A 22955-nucleotide genomic window follows, 5' to 3' on the forward strand; every position below is an offset into this window, starting at 1 on the left:
AGCGGGCCAACCCCGATTCATCCTGGCTGCCGTACATCCGCAGTCTTCCTCTTGAGTACGACACGCCGCTTTTCTACCAGCAGGACGAGGTGCAGGTGCTGCTGGGCACACAGGCAGTGCAGGACGTCCTGAGCCAGTATAAAAACACTGCACGTCAGTACGCTTACTTCTACAAACTAGTACAGGTGGGCAGATGCTATGAACACACAGACACGTACATAATGTGTATAAAGATACTGTCATTTTTAGATATTAAACAGAAATATGTGCCGGATATTGGGTGAGCATTCCTGAAAGACAAGTTCATCACCAACAACCTACAACAGACCTTTTTCATAGCAGACATTTTGACTTGTCACAGCAGGAAAAGCGCAGGTGTTAGTAATAACGTTGATGTGGTTCTCCACTGCGGATAGTACTGACTCAGTTTAGGCGGGGCAATCAGCTGTTCACTGCTGCAACGCCGCTTGAGTGTAAACGGGAGACTCGCTGAATCCTTTTCTCAGCCACTAAACAGAAGAACGTCTGCCCTTCCTCAGCTTTGCAGGATATCCCGTAACAGGAGTGCCGTGTTTTACGTCACCAATTTAGTATCGCCATAGCTCACTTTGAATCTTAAAATGGCATAACAGTGCCTGAGGTGGTTAAGACTTGGTGCCCCTTGACCAGGTATAACAAAAATACAACTAGTGAGTAACACTTTACACACCCGTTGTTCACCCATACAGGTGTGTTCATGTCAAGTCATCTATCTGACTCTACTATTTTGAATGGGAGTATTTACAGCTTTATAATTCTTCAGGAAGTTGTTGACTTCATGTCCATCCAGCAGAGGTCCAGAATAAGTGGAAACAGCTGTGTGGGTGCAACACTGAACAAGACCATAGCAGTAAAACACGACTTCCTCGAAAGCAAGACTATTGTTCCAAGTCCTATTTGTCTCTATTAATGAATTCCACCGCCAAACATTTGTGACCATCACATTTGACAGTTTTACTACCTGACTCACTGACTTCAATTGTTGTTGTTTCATCCTCAACAAAATATATAAAATTCTGATGACATAGGAGTTTAGTGAATGTAAGGAACAAGATACCTAATGAGGAAAAAAGTAGAGGTGCATGTTCTCAGCTAGCTAAATGAACACAATATGTAAAACCGAAGAAATGAAGGTCTCAATGAAATCTAGTCTAAGGTTTATTACAAGACGTCCCTCAGACTTCATTAGACTACAGTATATTTGATTTGAGGGACATCCGTCTGTCCTTTCTTCCAGGCCTTTGTCCTTGCAAATTGGGACTTGTACAGGTGTTACTAATAACATTAACGAAGGCTCTGTGCTGTGTGACAGTGAGCATGTGTCTCCAGGTGAACTGGAGCCACTAAATGGCACTTTTTCTATTGTGAGACATCCATCATCCATGAAAAAGACGTGTTGAATCCCCTCTCCTGTCTGGCGCACATGTGCACTTGTTGTGAGAGCACTGAGGCTCTGCAGTGAGCAGTAACGATAAAGAAGAGTTCAGTCTTGTGCCTCACATGCTCCACCATGACCAGGAGGGGGAGGCATTGGGCCAGAATACAGGGTTTAAAAGAACCGTGCTGTAGTTTGTGGAGACAGCTGAACAGATCGTCTGATATAATTTAGGATTATGGTCACTGATATTTTTCCTCTTTTTGAGTTTTGGCATATAAAGTCTTCTAATCATAATTTAATGTATGACAAAATAATTGACATAATCAAGATCAGCATTGGATTCAGTTTGTGAACTTTCCACATGATCAAACAGACTTTTCAGTCCAGTGTGCCAATGGAATAAGATATAAAGACAGTGATTATGGTTTATCATAAAATGCTGGTTACCAGGCCCACACAAGAGATCGTGGGATAGTAATCTCCAAATATGCTAATGTCTCATCATTAATCTGAAGCATGGTGAAATGACTCACCACGGTGCTTCGCTCTGAAGTGTTCTTATATGAAGCACTGAATAAATATGTGTTCAAGTAATTCATTCTATTTGTAAGGTGTTTATTTTTAATATATGATGGACCAGCAGGAAGATGATGTTTGCATGTTAAGATCACATGATGTCCATATTTTAGAGACACCATTGTGTGTTTGATTAATTTATTGACTTCTTATTCAAGAGTTTAATGTATATCATTGTAAATGCTTTACTCCTTTTAATTTGATTATATATTAATGACCATGTAATTTCATGGACTTCACTTGGTGGCAATGTTGTGTTTTGAAAGACTTAATGTAGAAGGGAGCTTCAGCTGCTGGCCTGGTGCTCTGGGCTTCAACGGTCTGATGCTGGGCATTTGATTGATGTTGATTGTCGTGTAATCCACATTCTCTGGATGTTGTACTCGCATGTCTGGATGCTGTGTTATGATCCTGAAGGGTTTTCATGTCACATACTGTCCCGTTACACAAATGTAGTATTCCTTGTCATCTTATGCGTATGAACCGATGATCTACAGTAACTTGTGTTTGCATCATATACAGATGACATCCTGCTGCAAGCGTTAATGATGTTCGATAAGTAATCCTATCGATGGACAGACATTTTTTCAGAACGTTCTACTAACGTGCTGTGGTCTTGTGTGTGCCGTTATGTATCGAGATGCATGGATTGAATTTTTAGAGCTAAATCAGTACAACAGGTGAAAGAGCCATCTGTTATTATGATCAAAGCAGGTTACAACGTGGAGTAGTGATTTAAAACCTTTCTGAAGCAGGGGGTAAGTGTTAGAACATGAGTTGATTGGGAGAAGTTTAGTATTCCAGATATTTACACCAGGAATGCATCTTTCATGGTCCGTTATGATGCCTGCTGTGGTGTGTTGTGATGCCACTGACATGCAGGCTCATATAGTGCCGTACATTTCTGTTTATTTGGATTAGATGAGAGCACGCGTGTGATTTTGGGCTACATTCAGCTAAAATGCCAATTGTTGTTTCTTACAGTTCTATCTGTTAAGATGTGGACTTGGGCAGAATCTTTTCCACATACTTTGTTAGATGTTGTTAGTATGGTTCATGACTTGCATGTCTTCTGTGCAGGGAAAAGCCGACAACAATCCTTCCACCCACGCATGTTTTGATTCAGAGTGCGCACGGAGAGGAGGTGTTGTCACGGGTCCGTTGTCAATGTGTTTGTTTGAGAGAGAGCGAGGAGAGGCTGAGCAAATCAATGCGCGGCTCGACAATGAAATGAGATTCGAACCATTTTAAATAGTAAAAACTAAATAAAAAAATCAATCTCAAAAATCTTGAGTTCTAGTGTTCACAGCAACAGCGTATAAAGTGTTGCAAGGTTTGGATCTTGAGTCCTGTATTTAATAATGATCCTAACACACACACACACACACACACACACACACACACACACACACACACCACACACACACACACACACACACACACCACACACACCTCTATCCCCTCCTGGTGTAGCCCCTCGCTCTGCCCCCTCTCCTTCCTCCTCAGATGACCGGGCTGGAAAATTAGCTTGTCACATTGGCTTTTGAATTGAATTGACCTGAATGTACCTTCCTCAAAAAAAACCCTCGCTCTCTCTTCTACCCCCCGTCCCCGCCCTCACTGTCCTCTGTCTGTCTGTGTTGAATGTATGATCAGCCACACAGACTGATATATGCTGATGAATACAGACAGGCACAACCACTACTTACATTCCTCCAAACAGAGATGTGTCTCTTGCATGTAAGCACTTCACAACCTGCAGTACATGCCTTATGCGTAGCAGGGAGGCTGTTTTGTGACCATTAGGGTAAAACAAATCGTTTTCTGTATTTCAGATCTTTAGTTTTATTACTTCCAGAGAATACTCAACCTGGCTTCTTTGTTACTTTATCATAACAATTGACTTTATTTATTTTTTTCTTTCTTTTACTGGCGGGAAGTAATTTAACTGTCAATAAATCTGCTAAGACCAGTGGTTTCCAAAGTCTTCTATAACCCTGATTCTAAAAAAGTTGTTTCGCTGTGTAAAGTGTAAATGTTTACAGGCCAGTCTAGAACCCGTTGTCTTTCTAAAATAAGTCCCTGAAGAAGACAGAATGTGTCTGGCTCTAAAAAAAACATCACGGATGAGCTCAGGCCTGGAGAAGTCGGCCAAGTTTGTGGATGTTGTTAATATAGACTTTGCAGGGCGGAGTTATGTGAAGCAGTGTTGGTTTTCAGCCCTCACAGAACATGTAGAGATTTCTCTGGATTTTCCTGAATCCTTAAACGATATTGTGTATTGATGATGGGAACTAACATTAACCTTAAAACTGTTGGACTATTTGCCCAAACACCTTTTAACATATTGGTGAACCTCGTCCATTCTTGCTTGTGAACTACTAAGCATTTTTGAGGATGCCCCTTTACCTGATCATGATACTACTGTATCCCTTGTTACAAAGTTAACCTGCGGGACTGTTTGAAGCCGATAAGCAATGGCACCACGAGTATCAGTACGCTGGACTAATGTAGTCTTCAAATACTGTACGTAAATTAAATAACGTAAATAGATATATAGGACATTTTATAACTACATTATAGTCTACTATAACCCAGTAAGTAATAATTACAATCATTGCACAGTTACCCAGATTCAGTCAGTTTTGGATGCATTTAGCAGCGATGGCGTGTGGTTCTTTTACCACTTACAAGCGCTTTGAAATTGAAACATTAAACTTGCACCTCTGACTAGCTTCTTCTCCATAGCAATGACGCTCAAGGTTTTTGCGACTTTGACAGTGTAAAAAAACAGTCAGCTGTCCTTCCTCTGGTGGACATCTTCAGCCTTTCTCTACTTCAAGAGGGTGATTAGCTGCAATGTGCCAGTCCTCCGGGACTTGTACGCCTCCAGACGCTGAGGTGGGCAGGAAAGATTGTGACCGACCCCCACCACCCTGGACACAAACTGTTCGAGTCACTCTTGAGTCTTGTAAGTGAAAACTACTCGGCAATTAACCAGATTCTAAATCTGAGATCACCGGGCCGATTAGAGTCAGTCGACATTACAAACAGATAAGAAGAACGCAACATAAACCTACGTTGTTAGATTATCCAGGAAACATCCATGATTCTGTGTTGAGAAACCAATAAAAAACAACCAATAAAGTGAAAACACAAACTTTACATTATCAGCTGTGTCCATTGTGAAGCAAACCGGTTGCTTTTTTACATGTCCAGTAGTTACGGAGCAACATTAGCATTTATTTAGAGTCGGGGTTTTGGCCACTTGAGGAATCGAAGTGTAATATATGTTATTAAGTTTGCAGGTTGTAAAAACCAAAACGACCAGTTGATAAGATTAAACCTAATTAAACCGAAACGTAATAATTGTTGCGGTGATCCATCACTATGACACACACAGTTCACATTACACACAGTCATTTAATTCATTGTTTGTATAAATATATGGATAAGTGCAACTTTAAAGAAATGGTGCAATATTTTAGGAAATACACTACTCACTTTCTTCTGTTAAATCAATCAAATTTATTTGTGTAGCCCAATATCACAAATTACACATTTGTCTCAGTGTGCTTTACAGACTGTACAGGTTACGACATCCTCTGTCCTTAGACCCTCGCATCGCACAAGGAAAAACTTCCTAAAAGAAACCCACAATTAAAGGGGAAAAAATGGAAGAAACCTCAGGGAGAGCAACTGAGGAGGGATTCCTCTCCCAGGATGGACAGATGTGCAATAGATGTCGTGTGTACAGGATAAACAACATAGTACAAATACAACATTTGACAGAAATTATGTTGTGTTGGAAAAAAAAGAAATAGAAGTTTGGATGAATCCAGGAAAATGTCAAAAAGGCTTCCCGGTGTCCAGCAGGACCAGGTCAGCAGGCGCTGTCACGATTCATGATCCTGACGTAAACTTTATCAGTGGCAACCTGCCACATGAGAGACAGACACTCCGGGGATGATACCTCGGATGGTGAGTTAGTAACATACATTTACATAAATGCATACAGATAGAGAGGGAGAAGAAGAGAGAGGGAGGGGAGGAGAGGAAGAGAAGGAAGAGAGCAGGGAGGGGTGTCCCCCGGCAGTCTAAGCCTATAGCAGCATAACTAGGGGCTGATCCAGGGCAAACCTGAGCCAGCCCTAACTATAAGCTTTATCAAAAAGGAAAGTCTTTAGCCTACTCTTAAATGTGGAGAGTGTGTCTGCCTCCCGAACACAAACTGGAAGCTGGTTCCACTGGAGAGGAGCTTGATAGCTGAAGGCTCTGGCTCCCATTGTACTCTTAGAGACTCTAGGAACCACAAGTAACCCTGCAGTCTGGGAGCGTAATGCTCTAGTTGGTTTATAAGGTACTATGAGATCTTAAAGATATGCTGGAGCCTGACCATTAATTAATTAATTAATTAAGCACAGAAGTGCTGGGAGGATTTGTCAGGAAATAGTTCCGGCATGTAATTCTCCCTAAATCACAAATTATCAGTGTAATGTTTATGTACAAATGAAACAAAGAAGATATGAATAAGATCGACTTGATTTTCATAACGTACATTTCACACATTGTTGTCTAGTTCTCAGCATGACAACAAATAAGCATATATCCAAAAAACCGTCAAACTATTTATTGTTGGGTTTTTAAAGTGGTCAGCAACATTGTGAAGCAAAAACAATTTGTAGTTAAAGGGCTGAAACAAAGCAAACATCAGCTGGACATGTGAGGGCCAGATCAACCAACATGATATCAGTACTATGAGCATGTCGCTCCTGTCATGTTTTATCGCTCACTTATGATCTTCCTCACAGACTCTTTTATCCCTCAACCTTTTTCTCTTAACTTAGTTCTCACTCTTTTTTTCTTCCATTTCATTTCCCTCAGTCTCCTCCTCTGCTCCATTATGCATTCCTCTGAACTCCTCTCTTTTCCTCCCCTTGCTCTCTCTCCTGCTTAATGGCTATTGTAGGTGGTGGCTGTGGCTTTAAATGGAGAAACTGGTAGCATTGACAGACACACACACGGACATACACCCTCTTTCAGGCCCAAATTGATGAGGCAGATTTATGACGGCTGCTGGCCACAACAAATTAAGATGACAGTGATGTATGTGAAGGGGCGAGTGTCTCTCTCACACACACACACACACACATACACACGCCCCCCACTGGTGGACCCCTACTCCCAGTCCTTCTTGTTAGGCTTCCCTGTCAGGCAGCCCCCCTCCAGCATACCTGCATAATAATACTCCTCATTCTGATTTGTGTTTTTTCTTTCCTCTCCTCCACCTTCTTCCCTCCATCTCCAGACTCATCCCGCCGCCAGCAAACTGCCCCTGAAGGACAGCTTCACATTTGATGACTACAGGTCAGTGTGTGTATAAGTGTGTGTGTGCAGAATGTTTTTCATTGTCATATTATCTTCTACATGTGTAGGTGTCATTCCTCAGAATTATTCTGGTTTATTATAAGGTTTATATTTATATTTATACTCTTAGGGTTGGCCGTCATTCCTATTCATAATAATAACAACCAAAACCTGTTAGTCAAACTTATTTGGAAGAGAAACTGCAAACAGAAAAGTAAATACAGTTCCCTGTGTTAAGCAGAGACTGGTTGTGTGTGACAGGTGGGCAGTGTCTTCGGTGATGACACGCCAGAACCAGATCCCAACTGAGGACGGCAGCCGCATCACTCTGGCCCTCATCCCCCGTCTGGGACATGTGTAATCACACCAATGGACTGGTAAAGTCTTTATCTCACACTCACATTGCAGACATCAGTGTTGTTTTGATTAACATCCAAATGTATTTATTGAGCGCTGGTTAAGGTTGAATTAGTCAAACTTGTTGATCTGCAGATCACCACCGGCTACAACCTGGAGGATGATCGCTGTGAATGTGTGGCACTGCAGGACTACAAAGAGAACGAACAGGTGAGAACACTGTTACTATGTCAACCTGACGTTAGCAGAGACAGTGCTAAAGGTAGGGAGTGGAGAGAAACAACAGTAAAAACTGTTCAGCTCATAGTTCTCATCATACTTCATTCATACTTCCAGTCGATGTAAAAATAAAGGAATGTGTATTGTATTTTAAAAGTACAATGTAAAGTCTCCCAGTGTTGGTATAACTCATACAGAGAAGAGGACATGACGTGAGTGTCTTCAGTGTACAGCTGCAGACCCCTACATTACATCACACACTCCCCCCATACAGTCACGTTTCACTGCAGTGACACCATTTTTTAAACTTAACCTCACTGTATAAAATTAGCTGTTGTCATCTCTCGGATGATCACAGTCTGATGAAAGGTTAAAATTACAAACTAGAGACTGTATAACTTTCCTGGGTTTATAGACAACAAGCGGGTTTCTGAGCAGTTACAGGAGAGAAGTAGTCGCCATCCAGTCGTCAAAAAACGAAATGCTTGCAGAAATCTCCAAATGTCAAAAGTGTTTGAAACCAACTCACTGTATGGGATGTTCTATGGTGTTCTTCATGGTCTTTGTGTCTTAATATGTTATTTTAAAGGGTCTTCTGACAATTTAATATCAATTCTTGTGTGGTCAAACATTTTGCAACAGATCTTTGTATATAATGGTGTCAAAGAGTTCTGCAACAACAAGACATAACTGAGAATGTGAATCACCATCATATATTCAAATCACAATGTTTCGAGCCCTTTTACAACATCTGAACCAAAACATCATGTGTGTTAGAGATTTATTCAACTTGACACACAGGGCTGAGCTGCATCTCAAATTAATCTTCAGATGATTTTTATTTTAAGTGACATTTACTGTTGACCTGCTGTCTCCCCTAAACATGCTAATTGATGCCATTTTTGAATAGGGAAATGTATTGTAAAAATGAAAGAGCCAGGTGAATATAAAAGTGTTGATGCTTTGTTCTTCCTGTAGATCTACATCTTCTATGGCACAAGATCCAATGCTGAGTTTGTCATCCACAATGGCTTCTTCTTTCAAGACAATGCCCACGACCGAGTGAAGATCAAGCTGGGCGTCAGTAAGAGCGAGCGCCTTTACGCCATGAAGGCGGAAGTGCTCGCACGAGCCGGCATCCCAGCGTATGTCCAACTCCTCTTCTCACAAGGGTCTCGAGAACAACATCTCTCCTCTTTTCTTTCTGCTCATCTACACATACAGCGTCTGCTCTCATCATTGACTGAATCTCTAAATCTTTGAATTGGGTCAAGAAGAAGCTTCAGGCTCACGACTAACTCCGTGCACCTTTTATATAGCCGGGCTGCACTTTTGTCTTCAAGCAACAGATATTTTAACCAATTAGACCCCCCTTTGGCATAATTGAAATACATAATATAAATGTTGCAGGAGGTTTCTTTTCTTTTTCTCTCCCCCACCCAGCCGAGTATTAATTTACCATCCGCCCCAACACTTTCATCACCAAGAAGCTTAATCATTTTATCATTAGCCCCTTAATTGTATGCAGCATTCTCTGCTCGGCATTTTTAATCAGACGCCTTTTAATCTCTTATTGATGACAGTCTAAATCTCAACAGTGGAAATTAAATGAAACAATCCCCGTTGTTGCCACGGTGCTCTATTAAACTGACAGATATGCTCGCAGATCATTTTCAAAGGAATTTGCAACAGATTCAGTGTTCTCGCTGAGAAGCTGTGCGGCTTCTATCAGCACACACTTCTTACACTCCTTTTGACTCTACTTAATTTCTGTCTGATAAGTGGAATTAAGTGAGCACAATTGACTGTTAATTTGAAAATCTGTAATAAACTCTTTTTCCCAAGTCTACAAAACATTAGACAACAGCATCTTGTACAAGAGTTCACTTTGCGGAGCTTGATGCTTCTTCTGCTGCAGCAGTGGCCGGAGCAGTGATGAAATAAGAGGGGAGGCAGCTGTAATGCGTTTGTGAGGTGTAATAATGTCGACCCTGTGCTACCGATCGCCACATCGATCACTTGCTGGATTAAGGGACAAATATTGTCCCCTCCCAAATTACCTCAGTGTGTAATGTTATGATGGTGAATGGATTTTGCAGCAACATTATTAGACACCAGAGTTTGATGTGAATGCGTTGACGTGCAGACTGAGGTGCTGTACTCATTCACACATCGTGTACTTATCTGTGTACACGCTCCAACTTTAAGATTTGTTGTTCTTTTAAAGATCACTTTACCCCAAAGTGGAACACAAACATAACAAATAAGCCAAACAAATATGGATTAGTCTTCGGGAAGATCTTCACCTATACTGTTATTTTACAGTATTTGTTTTTCATATCTTTGTCCATCACATTTCAAACAAAGGTCATTTTGATGATTGTTCCTGAGAGTTGGATGAGATGCTGGAGTCGGGTCTGTTGCATTTCTTCCAACTGTTTGTTGGTGGCAGTTTATTAATCTGCTCAGCATCTCCGATAAGCAGAGGTTTTACTAGGTACCAAACATGGCATCCTCACTGTGACAACAGAAGTCTTCCAAGCTGCACGCTGTGTCTTTAAACTAAGCTAGGCTAACCCCGTCCTGACTCCAACTCTGGACTGAATGTAGACGTGAGATTAATATCCATCTTCTCATCTAACTCTCAGAAAGAAAGCAAGAATGATGAAGTATTCCTCAAAGTTCTGTCTGCAGTTGTGAGCTGCTGTCAGTCTCTTAAAACATAATCAGACATGTTTTATGTTCTCTTTGATTCTTCGATGCCTTTATTGATGTAGTACTAATATTTTGGTTTGTTTTGTTCACAGGTCCTGTATCTTTGCTCTGCACTGTAATGAACCCCCCATATCAGCCCAGCTCCTGGCCTTCCTTAGAGTCTTCTGCATGACAGAGGGTAAGACACTGATACACACACACACACACACACACTGTCAAACACCAGAAATGGGACATTCCCTGTGGAACCTCGAAGCCACAAACCTGGCAGCACACCGTTTCTGACGCTCCTCCGAGACCGTCGTCAAGCGACTGCTTCCTCCACACATCAGTGAAGGGGAGGAGGACAGGGAGGAGGTGGAGGTAGAGGAGAAAGAGAGGGTAAGAGCAAGGCCTGTCCGTTCCTGGGCTGGTTAATTGATCAAGGCAGGCGACCAGATGTGTGGAGGGAGCAGCCACCCGGGGATTTACAATATTCATCGGCATGTATGCAGAATGGCACCGGTGTCATAAATCCCCAACCACACAAGGCCACATCCTCCTCTGTTACGGGACTCATCTTCAGGATCCCACTTGATATATTATTCACACTTTTTGCTGCATGTTAATTTTTAAAACGGCCCCAACGCCTTTGGATGTCTGTGTACGAGTGGGGGTATCATCTCTTGCATGCGTGTGTGTATCAACATTTCTTACCAGATGTGACATGATGGAATACTGTGCACACACAACCGGAGAGATGCTTCTTCACCTCCACATGTAATAAAGTCATGTTTAAGTCCTCAGATCAGAGGCAGCAGGACAAAGAGGGTGAGAGATGCTTCAAGTACAGACATGGGCTTTACCAGAGTACATTGATCCAAACAGTCAAATGTTTAATTTGAGCCATTACAGAATAGACTGCTGCTTGTGATATTTGATATTTTAAGCAGAGAAAATAAAAAATGTGAAGTCCTGCAACCGGAATGTTTTCTAGATTGTCATTTGAGATCAAATGTGTGATAAGAGATTTGTTAGCGAAAGAGTTTAGCATTTCTGAGTGTTTTTTTGACTTTGATCCAGATCCAAAATGGAACCAACCATCTGTTCCCAGCCCCAGAGAAAATACCAAGATGTGTGGAGCATTACTTCACAAAAATACTTGAAGCAGGGAGAAGCTAGTAGCCCCAGCCAACAGCACAGGGAGCATATATATATATATATATAGTATATATATATGAGAGAGAGTAGAGAGAGAGATAGAAAATGATATATTGAGAGACAGAGAGATAGTAGAGAAGAGAGAGTAGAATAGAGATAGAGAGAGAGATAGGATGATATACAGTATAGATAATATAGTAGAGATGATATAGTAAGAGAGATAGAGATAATGATTCATATAGAATAGATAAGATATATTATATATATATATATATATATATTATATATATATATCTCTATATATATAGTATATTATATATATATATATATTTATATTATATTTATTTATATATATATATATATATATATATATATATAAATCATGTGTAATTATTTTGGGTTTATTTCAGACTGGTTCTGATTGTCATCAGGACCATTCCATATCAGGTTTATTTAGTTAAAAAGTAAATATCTGCATGTCAGATTTGGGTTTGTTTTCATGGGTGCGTAGCAGGACCGCTGCTCTGACACAGTAACAAACAAACACGTTACAACTTGTCTTCCTGTAGGTTCACGTCTGTTCTGCCTTCCTGTTTTCTCTAATGGCTCGTAGTTATGCTTTGCTTCCTTTTTTCCAACCGTGACAGTGACTCATGTATATTTCTGTCTGTCTGTGTAAAGATTGTGTTACCGCCATAGCATCGCAAACCGTGCAAGGTGCAGTCACTAAACCTCACAGATGTGTAGTTGAGATCAAAATGTAGGCCGAGTTTGAAATGGGCATAGTCCAAGCAATTGGTATAGTCCGAACAAGGGCGGCAGAGGTAGGGAGGTAGGAAGTGGGTAAGGGGCCATTGGAGTCTCCCACTCCCGCTGGTGTGATCCCATTGCAAGATGGTCTCTAGTGAAGCGAAGCTGACATTTACTTTGATTTCAGAGGAATTGAATGATTACCTGCTCGGAGATCGTGCCATCAATAAGATCTTTACTCTGGGCAACAGCGAGTTCCCTGTCAGCTGGGAGAATGAGATCAAGTTGTGGACTTTCCTTGAGACCCGAGCTGCTCTTCTGCTCAAGACCTACAAGACCACCTCACAGGTCAGTCGGCTGGAATTTAAATTGTGTTGAAAGTAGGGCTGTCAAGTGATTAAAAAAAAATCTAATTTAATCTAATCTAACAAGCTTTGTGATTAATTAATCACATATATCAATATTTGCTGTGAGGAGCATGGATTTTGCAAGATGAGTAGGCATTATACACTTAAAGGTCAACATGTCTTTTTATTTCAATACTCTTTCTCCAATATCTTGTATCCCACAATTATCTTAGACAACACAGACCATCAGTTTGACATACAGTGCAATTTAAAATCTGGCATAACATCTTTCATTGCACAATAAACAATATCTTTAAAAGTTGTGTCATTTGACGCCATGTGTAAAGCCTCCGTTAACCCCCTGTCCTCCACCAGCTGCAGTCCATTGCAATACATTTCCTGATGGAGTTGTTAATGTGTCTCAGGTAGACTGACTCATTCTGCGTCTGAACGCCTGATCGAGATGTATGACGAGACTGGTTGCTCACTTTATTATCAATGGCAGTGCTAGCTAGCTCCGAGCTGCTAAGTGCGCTGCGTTGAGGTGATATTTCAGGCTTGAAGTTCTCCGATGGTACGAAAAAGAATTTCTGCAGGAATCTCACAGAACGGAGCATCAACAGTTACATCCGGGAGTTTATTAATGTAAACTTTCCATTCACTGGGCCAAGTAACGTTTTCTCATCCGCTTCATCATGTTGACGAGGCTGCTGTGGCCGCGCCGCGTCGGTTGACGTAAAAAGTCAAGGGGCATCTAAGAGTGCGATTAATCTGCGTAAAAAACTTTGCCAAGTTATTTTTTCTGTGATTAATTAATCGAAATTAACACGCTAATTCGACAGCCCTTGTTGAAAGTTGTCAGATGGGGTGTCAAGGGTTTAAGTATGGTGCAAACCAACTGCATCGTACGAAGGGTGGTCACAGAGCCCAGAGGGTTTATAAGGACTTCTAAGGCCTGACAAGCACTTTTGAATATGTGAAGTAGAATCTGTTATTTCTTACCATCTTGTGACTTTTTGTCTTCTTACTTCCCTTTTTCTGTACCTATTAACTCCTAGGAGGACCGCTCCACACTTGAGAACCCAGATCTATCTCTCCATTCTCGAGTGTCAATCCAACTCCGCATGGCTGAGAAACAGATCTTAGAGAAGGCGTCGGCCAGTGGACGGGCCAAACGTCTGTGCTTTGAGAAGAAGCTAGAGGAGGGAGCTCCATTGCCTGTGTACGAGGAAAGCGACATCGCCTTGCTGGAGAATACTGACGCAGATGCAAAGCTTCCCATCATTCTACGCAAGCTGAAAGGGGTAGAAGAAGACCAGGAGGTCCAGGTGGAGGAGCACAGTCACTTCCTGAATGGGGACAAGGCTGTGTATGCTATGGATATGGAGGCTAATGGAGAGTCAGTGCAGGAGGTGACTCAGGAGAAGGTCAGCAGAGATGTTGATTCAGCCTTGGACTTGATTGGAAGTTCAACCCCGATGGGCCGACAGGAAGTGGCCGACCTAAGTGCCAGTCGAACTGAAGATAATCCCAAAGAGAACAGTCAATAAATGTATTCCATTTACGGCCACAGCCCTTGCTATTTATTTATTTTTGTGTCTCTTAAATGACTCAGAAATATAGAAGCTGAAAATATTTGAATTAAAAGTCACATAACTTCATCCAGCGTGGCTTTTCTTAGTTGTCATCTACTGAACTGGTTTTAAAATGCTGCCAGTGTCCCTCGCCATTCTGTGCACAACAGCTTTTGAATAATATTCGTTTTGTTTGAAGTTTGAAACTGAGGTTTACATTGAAACAGGCCGACAGCATTGGGAGAAAGTGAAGGAAACGCCACACACTGGTTCCAGCAAATTGTTAGGTGAAGAGAAAAAACTAAATAGAGTTAGGTGAATGTTATTTCCACAAAGCCAAAATGTGTAATCTTGTGAATTGGTTGGTTTATTACTGCAGTTTGTCTCCATAAATGTCCAGTATGCTTTGAGTTGACACTTGTATTCTCTAGTGCTTGTGGGGTAGCTGCTGCGTTCAGACCATCACTGCCCTCGATCCCTTCTGCTTAAAATCATTTCTAAACATAAAGTTATACGCCTGAGAACTCTTGTTTTGAATTGATGCTGTTATAGTTTGGTATGATTTGCTAAAATGGAAGATGGTTTTTGCTTTCTTAATGAAAATTGTACACTTCCTATCATTACGTAGTTGCAGCTCTTAAGAATTTTTTTTTATTGTGTGTTTTAAAACGTATCTTTATGAATGTGTTTATCTGCTGATGTCACCTAAAGGGAGTGACACGGTGATGAAGGAGAAGCCATATGCAGCACAGCGTGTGAACAGGGTCTCTTTTTGTTCAACTGCCTTAAAATAAGGCAATTTCCACATGACAGTTTTTGTATGAAAAACAGGGAAGCACTCTTACTCTCCTTAGCTTGTGTTACCTGCAGGGGGGGGGGGGAGGGGGGCAATAACTCTGCACTGATGCAAAGAGTCACTGCTGAGTGATAGTCATGATTCAGTTAGAACATTTCACCTTATTGTGGATGGTAGTGAATAAGTGAAGTCAACTTGAAACATTATAACCTGACATGTGCTTTACTTTGTGCTTCAACTCTAAGTTCTGCAGGGACACAGTTGTGTCTATAGTGGTGCTGTCTGTCGATCAACACCATGATGGTGCTGTCTGTGGATCAACATCATGATGGTCTGTGGATCAACATCATGATGGTCTGTGGATCAACACCATGATGGTGATGTCTGTGGATCAACACCATGATGGTGCCGTCTGTCGATCAACACCATGATGGTCTGTGGATCAACACCATAATGGTGCTGTCTGTGGATCAACACCATGATGGTGCCGTCTGTCGATCAACACCATGATGGTCTGTGGATCAACACCATGATGGTGCTGTCTGTGGATCAACATCATGATGGTCTGTGGATCAATACCATGATGGTGATGTCTGTCGATCAACACCATGATGGTCTGTGGATCAACACCATGATGGTGCTGTCTGTGGATCAACACCATGATGGTGATGTCTGTGGATCAACACCATGATGGTGCCGTCTGTCGATCAACACCATGATGGTCTGTGGATCAACACCATGATGGTGCTGTCTTTGGATCAACATCATGATGGTCTGTGGATCAACACCATGATGGTCTGTGGATCAACACCATGATGGTGCAGTCTGTCGATCAACACCATGATGGTGATGTCTGTGGATCAACACCATGATGGTGCAGTCTGTGGATCAACACCATGATGGTGATGTCTGTGGATCAACATCATGATGGTGCAGTCTGTGGATCAACACCATGATGGTGATGTCTGTGGATCAACACCATGATGGTGCAGTCTGTGGATCAACATCATGATGGTCTGTCGATCAACACCATGATGGTGATGTCTGTGGATCAACACCATGATGGTGCAGTCTGTGGATCAACATCATGATGGTCTGTCGATCAACACCATGATGGTGATGTCTGTGGATCAACACCATGATGGTGCAGTCTGTGGATCAACACCATGATGATGTCTGTGGATCAACATCATGATGGTGCAGTCTGTGGATCAACACCATGATGGTGATGTCTGTGGATCAACACCATGATGGTGCAGTCTGTGGATCAACACCATGATGGTGCAGTCTGTGGATCAACACCATGATGGTGATGTCTGTGGATCAACACCATGATGGTGCAGTCTGTGGATCAACATCATGATGGTCTGTCGATCAACACCATGATGGTGATGTCTGTGGATCAACACCATGATGGTGCAGTCTGTGGATCAACATCATGATGGTCTGTCGATCAACACCATGATGGTGATGTCTGTGGATCAACACCATGATGGTGCAGTCTGTGGATCAACATCATGATGGTCTGTCGATCAACACCATGATGGTGATGTCTGTGGATCAACACCATGATGGTGATGTCTGTGGATCAACATCATGATGGTCTGTCGATCAACACCATGATGGTGATGTCTGTGGATCAACACCATGATGGTCTGTCGATCAACACCATGATGGTGCTGTCTGTGGATCAACACCATGATGGTGCTGTCTGTGGATCAACACCATGATGGTGATGTCTGTCGATCAACACCATGATGGTGCTGTCTGTGGATCAACACCATGATGGTGCTGTCTGTGGATCAACATCATGATGGTGCTGGTCCAAACTGCTGTGCTGCTGTGAGGGTTTTATATCTGAAGTTTGGGCGGGACTGTATTGCAACTGGCCAGAGCGCATAAGTCATATTTTTCTCAGATTTATAGGGAAGGTGTATCGAAGAAAAAACATTGGTCGTGCTGTTGAGTGTATATATATAAAATGTCAAATGAGTGCGTCGACCTGAAAGCGCAGACTGAGTAGACTGATATCCTGACAAGCCTTAGTTTCAGTATACGGGGGAGAAGTGTCCTCAACCTTTCTCCTGACGTCCACTGAGTCTGGAGAAAGATCAAGAAGGATGTTCATGTCTGACACCAGAGACCATCTTCCATGTACAACCCACTGGTGTCATGTGATCAAAGTACCATATTTATTGTCACATGATGACATCTAAACTGAACTCCATTTGCTGATGAAGGCCTGGAGATGTGGTTAGAAGCCCCAGAAGACACCTGACCTTGAGATTATCTCTTTATACTACAGTTCCTTCATGAATGAGCTTTAACGCCCTTGATTGATTCTACAGTACAATAACAATGTTACACTATAGCGTCCGTAAAAGTGAGCTGCACTTCAAAAATTATTATGTCGGCCAAACTTACAGCAGAATTATCTCTGCAACACAATGGAGCATCTTTTGTGGTTGTGCCCTCCACTTATCTTCAGAAAGTCTCTTAGATAAATAGGTTAAATGTGCCTTGTTGTCCACGATATCTGCAGCGTAGCAGCTGGTAAAATGTTATTTCTAAAAGAAATGATAAAAACAGGCCGACTGCTGGTGAAGCTGCTGCTCATGTTTGCTCTCACTGGAGTTTCTAAGATAAAGGTTTCTGTTGTGTAGTACACCGTTTATTATGAGCTAAACTGAACTTCTGCTGTTCATAAATATAATAAGATTCAATAGAAAGATTTTCTCAGTGTGTTGTTTTAAGAAGGTGTTGCAATTAATGAACATATTTGAAATGTCTTTAAACCTCGACGACTCTCTGATACTGCGTGATTCTAAACTTTTAAAACATCAGACAGAAGTGTTGGTGTCTTCGAGCTGCTGACTGTTGTTTACAAAGCTCTGGCTCCCTGAATACCAAGCTTGCATATTGGGGGAGAAAAGGGACGAGTTGATGTATATTATTTTCCTCTCTGTTAATCAAGGCAACAGAAGAACACCTCCCAACATCTGTTAGCTCAATATTTAACAAGTTGAATCTGTATGTACGAGGGCAGCAGCTAACGATGTCGACTCCATCACTTTCCCAGAGCTCAAGCTAATAACCTTATAATTATCATAAAAAGATGACAACCTGTGAATGTTTGGCATTCTTGCTTCAAACATGGATTAAACAGTAAATATATTATCAATAAAGTTGCCAATAAATTTTATGTTGAATTACTAATCAGTAAATCAACCAAATGTCTCCGTGCTAATCTTGGAAGTAATGCCGCCACATGCCCAGGTGACATAGCAGTAGCAAGTGGCTTGTGACCTGAGGCGGCACTCACTGTGGCCACGCCCCTAATAATGCATAACTTTAACACTAAATACAATTAAAACGGACAAGCTCTATAAAGATTCTCCCGTAAAGTTGTCATGATTAGGGAAATTAGTTAGAGATACTAAAATCGTTTTGTACCAGGCTGTACTCAAGTTTATTTCTGCTGTAAAGTTTATCATCAGAGATTAGTTCCTTTTTGGAGCCTCTAGTGGCCATTTGATGAACTGCAGTTTTTTGCTCTGCCCCGGAGGTTACAACTTAATTATAACGCAAAGACGAGAGAGTGGTATTTATTTTCTTAATCTCAATAAGAATATAAATAAGACTGTTTACCAAAATGTTGAAGTGTTTATTTCAAGTTATGATTTGTATAACCCCTTGGTAGTTCTGCTAAAAATATTTTTGGGAATTTCACAACAATTTGAAATAAAGCGTTCCAACTGTCCCTAGTCTCCCCTACTTGATATTTGCTCACAAACAGGTTTGATAAAAAAAACAATTTTACTTTTGAAATAAGCATGTTTTAGCTCCTTATCCTTGAACTGGCGATTTAGTATCGGCCACCTAAAATGTGAGTAGAGTTCCCTCCTGGTTAACCATTAAGTTATGAAGGCTTGAAGGTGTTTGCATTTATATGAACACAAGTAGGTCAAATGTTTATCTCCACTGTGTACCACATGGTGCTCTTGTTTTGTATCACATTTGATGTGTCACTTGTCTTTCTGTGGCTTGAGCACTTTTCCATCACAAATCTATATTTCTTATGCAATCGTGTACTTGTAACCTTATTGGAAACATCCAGCCTGTTTGCTGCTTTTCTAAAAGTGTGTGTGTGTGTGTGTGTGTGTGTGTGTGTGTGTGTGTGTGTGTGTGTGTGTGAGAGTGAGAGTGAGAGACTCAAGCTTTAACCATTAACCATAGAAACAACAAGACCAGCTACATCCCGACCCAGCTGCTCCGGACTCAGTGCGCAGTGTAGTTCTGGGCTGCTGTCAGTGTTCATTAAAGCTGGAGCTGATAAGGAAACTTGTCCTGAAGCTGTCGGAGATTAAACTTCATCTCACTTCTCATCTCTTGTGTGTAGTGTTGTTTTTAAACCTTTTATCTATGGATCGAGCCATCTCCTCCAGAGACAGGAGGTCATCGACCGTCTATTATTCTTCTCCTTTCTCTGTTTTTTTTTTGGGGGAAAAGGTTTATTTAATGTAGTTTCCCCTTCTTTGCCCCCTGGCCTTATTACCAATTTATAAAAGAAACATTATCTTGAATCATTTAATTTGGGGCAATTAAATTTTGAAATGCTCCATTCATAATTCATGGATATCTAAGATAAAACCCCTTTAATCCTTGAATATATTATTATAATGGGCATTGGGGTGGGCAGCGGAGAGCGAGGCATGTCCAGTATTGTTAGTACTCGCTGTGTCAGTGCTGGGAGCAGGCCTGGGACCAGCACTCCCGAGTAATCCTGCCCTATGAATTATAAACTGCTCTCCATATTAATATACAATGGCAGCAGCTTCGGCCGGGCTCATTGTGAATTGTCATGCAAGTGTTTACCGGTGTGATGCTGGGCAGTGTGGGGGGGAGGGTGGGGGTTAGGTTAAACACATTAGCACTTTAGGAGAGGGCGCGTGGAAAGAAGGTGATGGACTGACGAGAGCTTTGTTATTTTGCTTTCTGCCATCTGCTCGTTCACTGCATTTAGATCCTTATTTCCTAGAAAGTGAACTCAATGTTAAGTATTGTCTTTGTATTGTTTAGGTCAGTGATTTTCAACCACTGCTGTGCCGTGAGAGATCGTCAGGTGTGCCGTGGGAAATTATCCAACTTTTTTTTTTCTCCGACAGCACTAGCCCCGACAGCAAGTAGGATTCGAGCAGGAAGAGTGCCGAGCCTGAGACTCCCAAGTTCTAATTCATGCAAGTTCTGATTTAATTTGATTTTTAAAAGGGTGTGAAGGAGGATCTGGTAATTCTCCTGTCTTATATGCCCTCTTTTTTTCCCTTACTACCCTCATTTAAACGATACAGTAGTTTTGTGTTTGGCTTGACTCTTTAGGCATTAAAACACTGAGCTTTACTTGAACTCTGTCACACCGATCTGTACTCACTTAAAAAGACCCCTACAGTGTGTTTACTGTAGCCACACGTACTGTAGTAACAGTGTGTTAAATGACTGTGGTTTAGCCCTTAGCGGTTGTATGACAGGCCTAGCTGTCCACAAATAGGAAGTGTTTGCATAAAGGTCGACAGACAAAGTCACATACTTGCACCAGAATGGCCTATGTGGTTTAAACCTCTGCTGATGGCCTGCTCTATTGAAGAACTGTATTTACACAGAGGAGACGCGGCAGCTGCATATAACACTTTTTTTAAACTTCTGTCCATGTCTGTAGCACAAGTGCTGCATGTAGTGATACTGTTCTGGTCACATTTAGCCTTTCAGTTAACAGCTGCCTGGCCATTCTTAGACCCCCAGATTCACTTCAATGTTTTCACGGTGTATATAACTTCCAAACACTTTCAATAGAAGGTATGTACAAATATATTATACATATTTGTATATATTGTATTGTATGTATATGGTATTTGCGGGGGAAGCAGTAGTATGTCAGCTTGACATACTACTGCTTCCTGACAGAAATGCCCAAATGCCGTCCCCCTCTCTACAGAGCATGACTGAATATGATTCAACGCTCTAAGCAGCTCATAATGGAAGCATCCATTTATTATTGAAGAGGTAGGGGACGGGAGAGAGATGGCCTGGCGTGAGAGGTCTTCATCAAAGGGGAAATGAGGAATGAAGGGACAAAAGATGACTGGCAGAGAAGACGAATAAAGAGTGAATAAAGATGGAAAAGAGGACAGGAGGAGGAGGAGGAGCTCGGCCTCACCCTTCCCCTTGAACAAACTCCTCAAGTGGTTATGAAGTAAGCAGCTGGCATCGGGTGCTCTTTAACATCATTTAAAGAGGAAATAATATGTACAACAGCAGCAGCACTCACAGAGGAAGGTACAAGCAAGGTTACTGGGGAAAGACGTTTGATTGTTAACTTTATTATCTGTGATGATGAAATGCAATGAGGTACTTCAAAATGGCTGCTACAGGACAGAACAATCACAACTTTGCTTGCTCAAACAGCATCAAGCACTGCAGTTGTCAGAGCCTGCTGTGAAACATTTTAATACAAAAATAGACATGCTTTTGTGACCATGTTTTTCAGCTGCTTCTGTCGCCTTCATACCATTTCCATTCTTAAAGGGAAATTACATTATTTGTCTTATTCTCATTTTAATCACTGTATCTGTGCTAGAGATTTAGGGAAAAATAACATAAACTAGGGCATGGCACAGGAGCCTCCTACTGCTTTTCAGAAAAATTAATCCAAAATCATCTTAAACGTTTTGAATCCAACCACAATTAAACAGAAAGTGTTTCCCTGGAAATCCTTTGGCCGTCGTAATGGACTAGTGGATTTTTTCCTGTATTCCCTTGCAGTTGCCACCACCGCAGCCTAAGCAAACTACCCTTCCTGAAACTTAAAATTACATGTTGAAATTATTGAATCGATTATTGACTGCTAGTTACCAGGATTATACAACACATTGGCTTCACTGTGTCTTTCTCTCTTTCCACTGGGCTTTGTGCATCTATTTGCAACACATGACATGCATGGACACAGACAATGAGCACAACAAATTTAAACAAATCTGATTTAAAATGACCAAAACATCTTTCTTTATATTATTTAAAACCCCGGAAACCACATTGCAGGAGAAACCTTAGTTTCAATGGTGCCGAGGTACATGCAATAAATGCAGACAGTCAACTAGCGGGGAGAATACATGGCTAAAGGGAGAATACATGGCTATATCAATTAAAACAAACAAAGAAAAACAAAACAATTTAAAAGATGATCAATGAGATTAGCAATTAAACCCGGCAATTGTCTCAGCAGTATTAATAAGGAATACTTAAAGTATTGTTTAAGCATATTGTTTAAGTATGTAGAGAACACTGGATCATTTAAATTAGTATCTAAAGTTGAAGACCTAGAAGTATTCAGCTTTCGAGCTGAGAGAATGGAAAGAGCTATATTTATGACATTAACATTAACAGTGATGAGGTTCCTTGGAAATACACCACATTGTTTGACTGCAAATGTCACAGGGTATCTTTAAGTGAATTTCACAGGAATGTTAAAAATGTCTGTGTGTGGGTGCTCTCACTCAGCTAAAAATGACGGAAGGAGAGGAGGTTAAGTGAAGACAAACAGGCTTTTAATGTTCACTAGCCCTTCCGGCTATTATAAGTAACATAGGCCTCACAAATGTTCACAACTTAATTGTCTCTTGGCCGCTCTGCTTTATTCACGTCTC

At 41.4% G+C, this 22955-nt stretch overlaps 1 protein-coding gene across 1 annotated transcript in view; it reads left to right on the plus strand.

Moving 5' to 3' along the window:
* LOC115027765 (actin-histidine N-methyltransferase-like) overlaps window positions 1–14983 on the plus strand; it is a 33997-nt gene extending 19014 nt beyond the window's left edge. Inside the window, 9 exon segments of the mRNA XM_029461248.1 lie at window positions 3–185; window positions 7302–7360; window positions 7622–7700; window positions 7702–7737; window positions 7853–7927; window positions 8915–9081; window positions 10744–10829; window positions 12729–12889; window positions 13947–14983. Coding sequence (XP_029317108.1) covers window positions 3–185; window positions 7302–7360; window positions 7622–7700; window positions 7702–7737; window positions 7853–7927; window positions 8915–9081; window positions 10744–10829; window positions 12729–12889; window positions 13947–14438 — 1338 coding nt within the window. The 3' untranslated portion in view covers window positions 14439–14983.
* The last annotated feature ends 7972 nt before the right edge of the window (window positions 14984–22955 follow it).

Source organism: Cottoperca gobio, chromosome 22, assembly GCF_900634415.1.
Source record: "Cottoperca gobio chromosome 22, fCotGob3.1, whole genome shotgun sequence".
Classification (NCBI taxonomy): domain Eukaryota; kingdom Metazoa; phylum Chordata; class Actinopteri; order Perciformes; family Bovichtidae; genus Cottoperca; species Cottoperca gobio.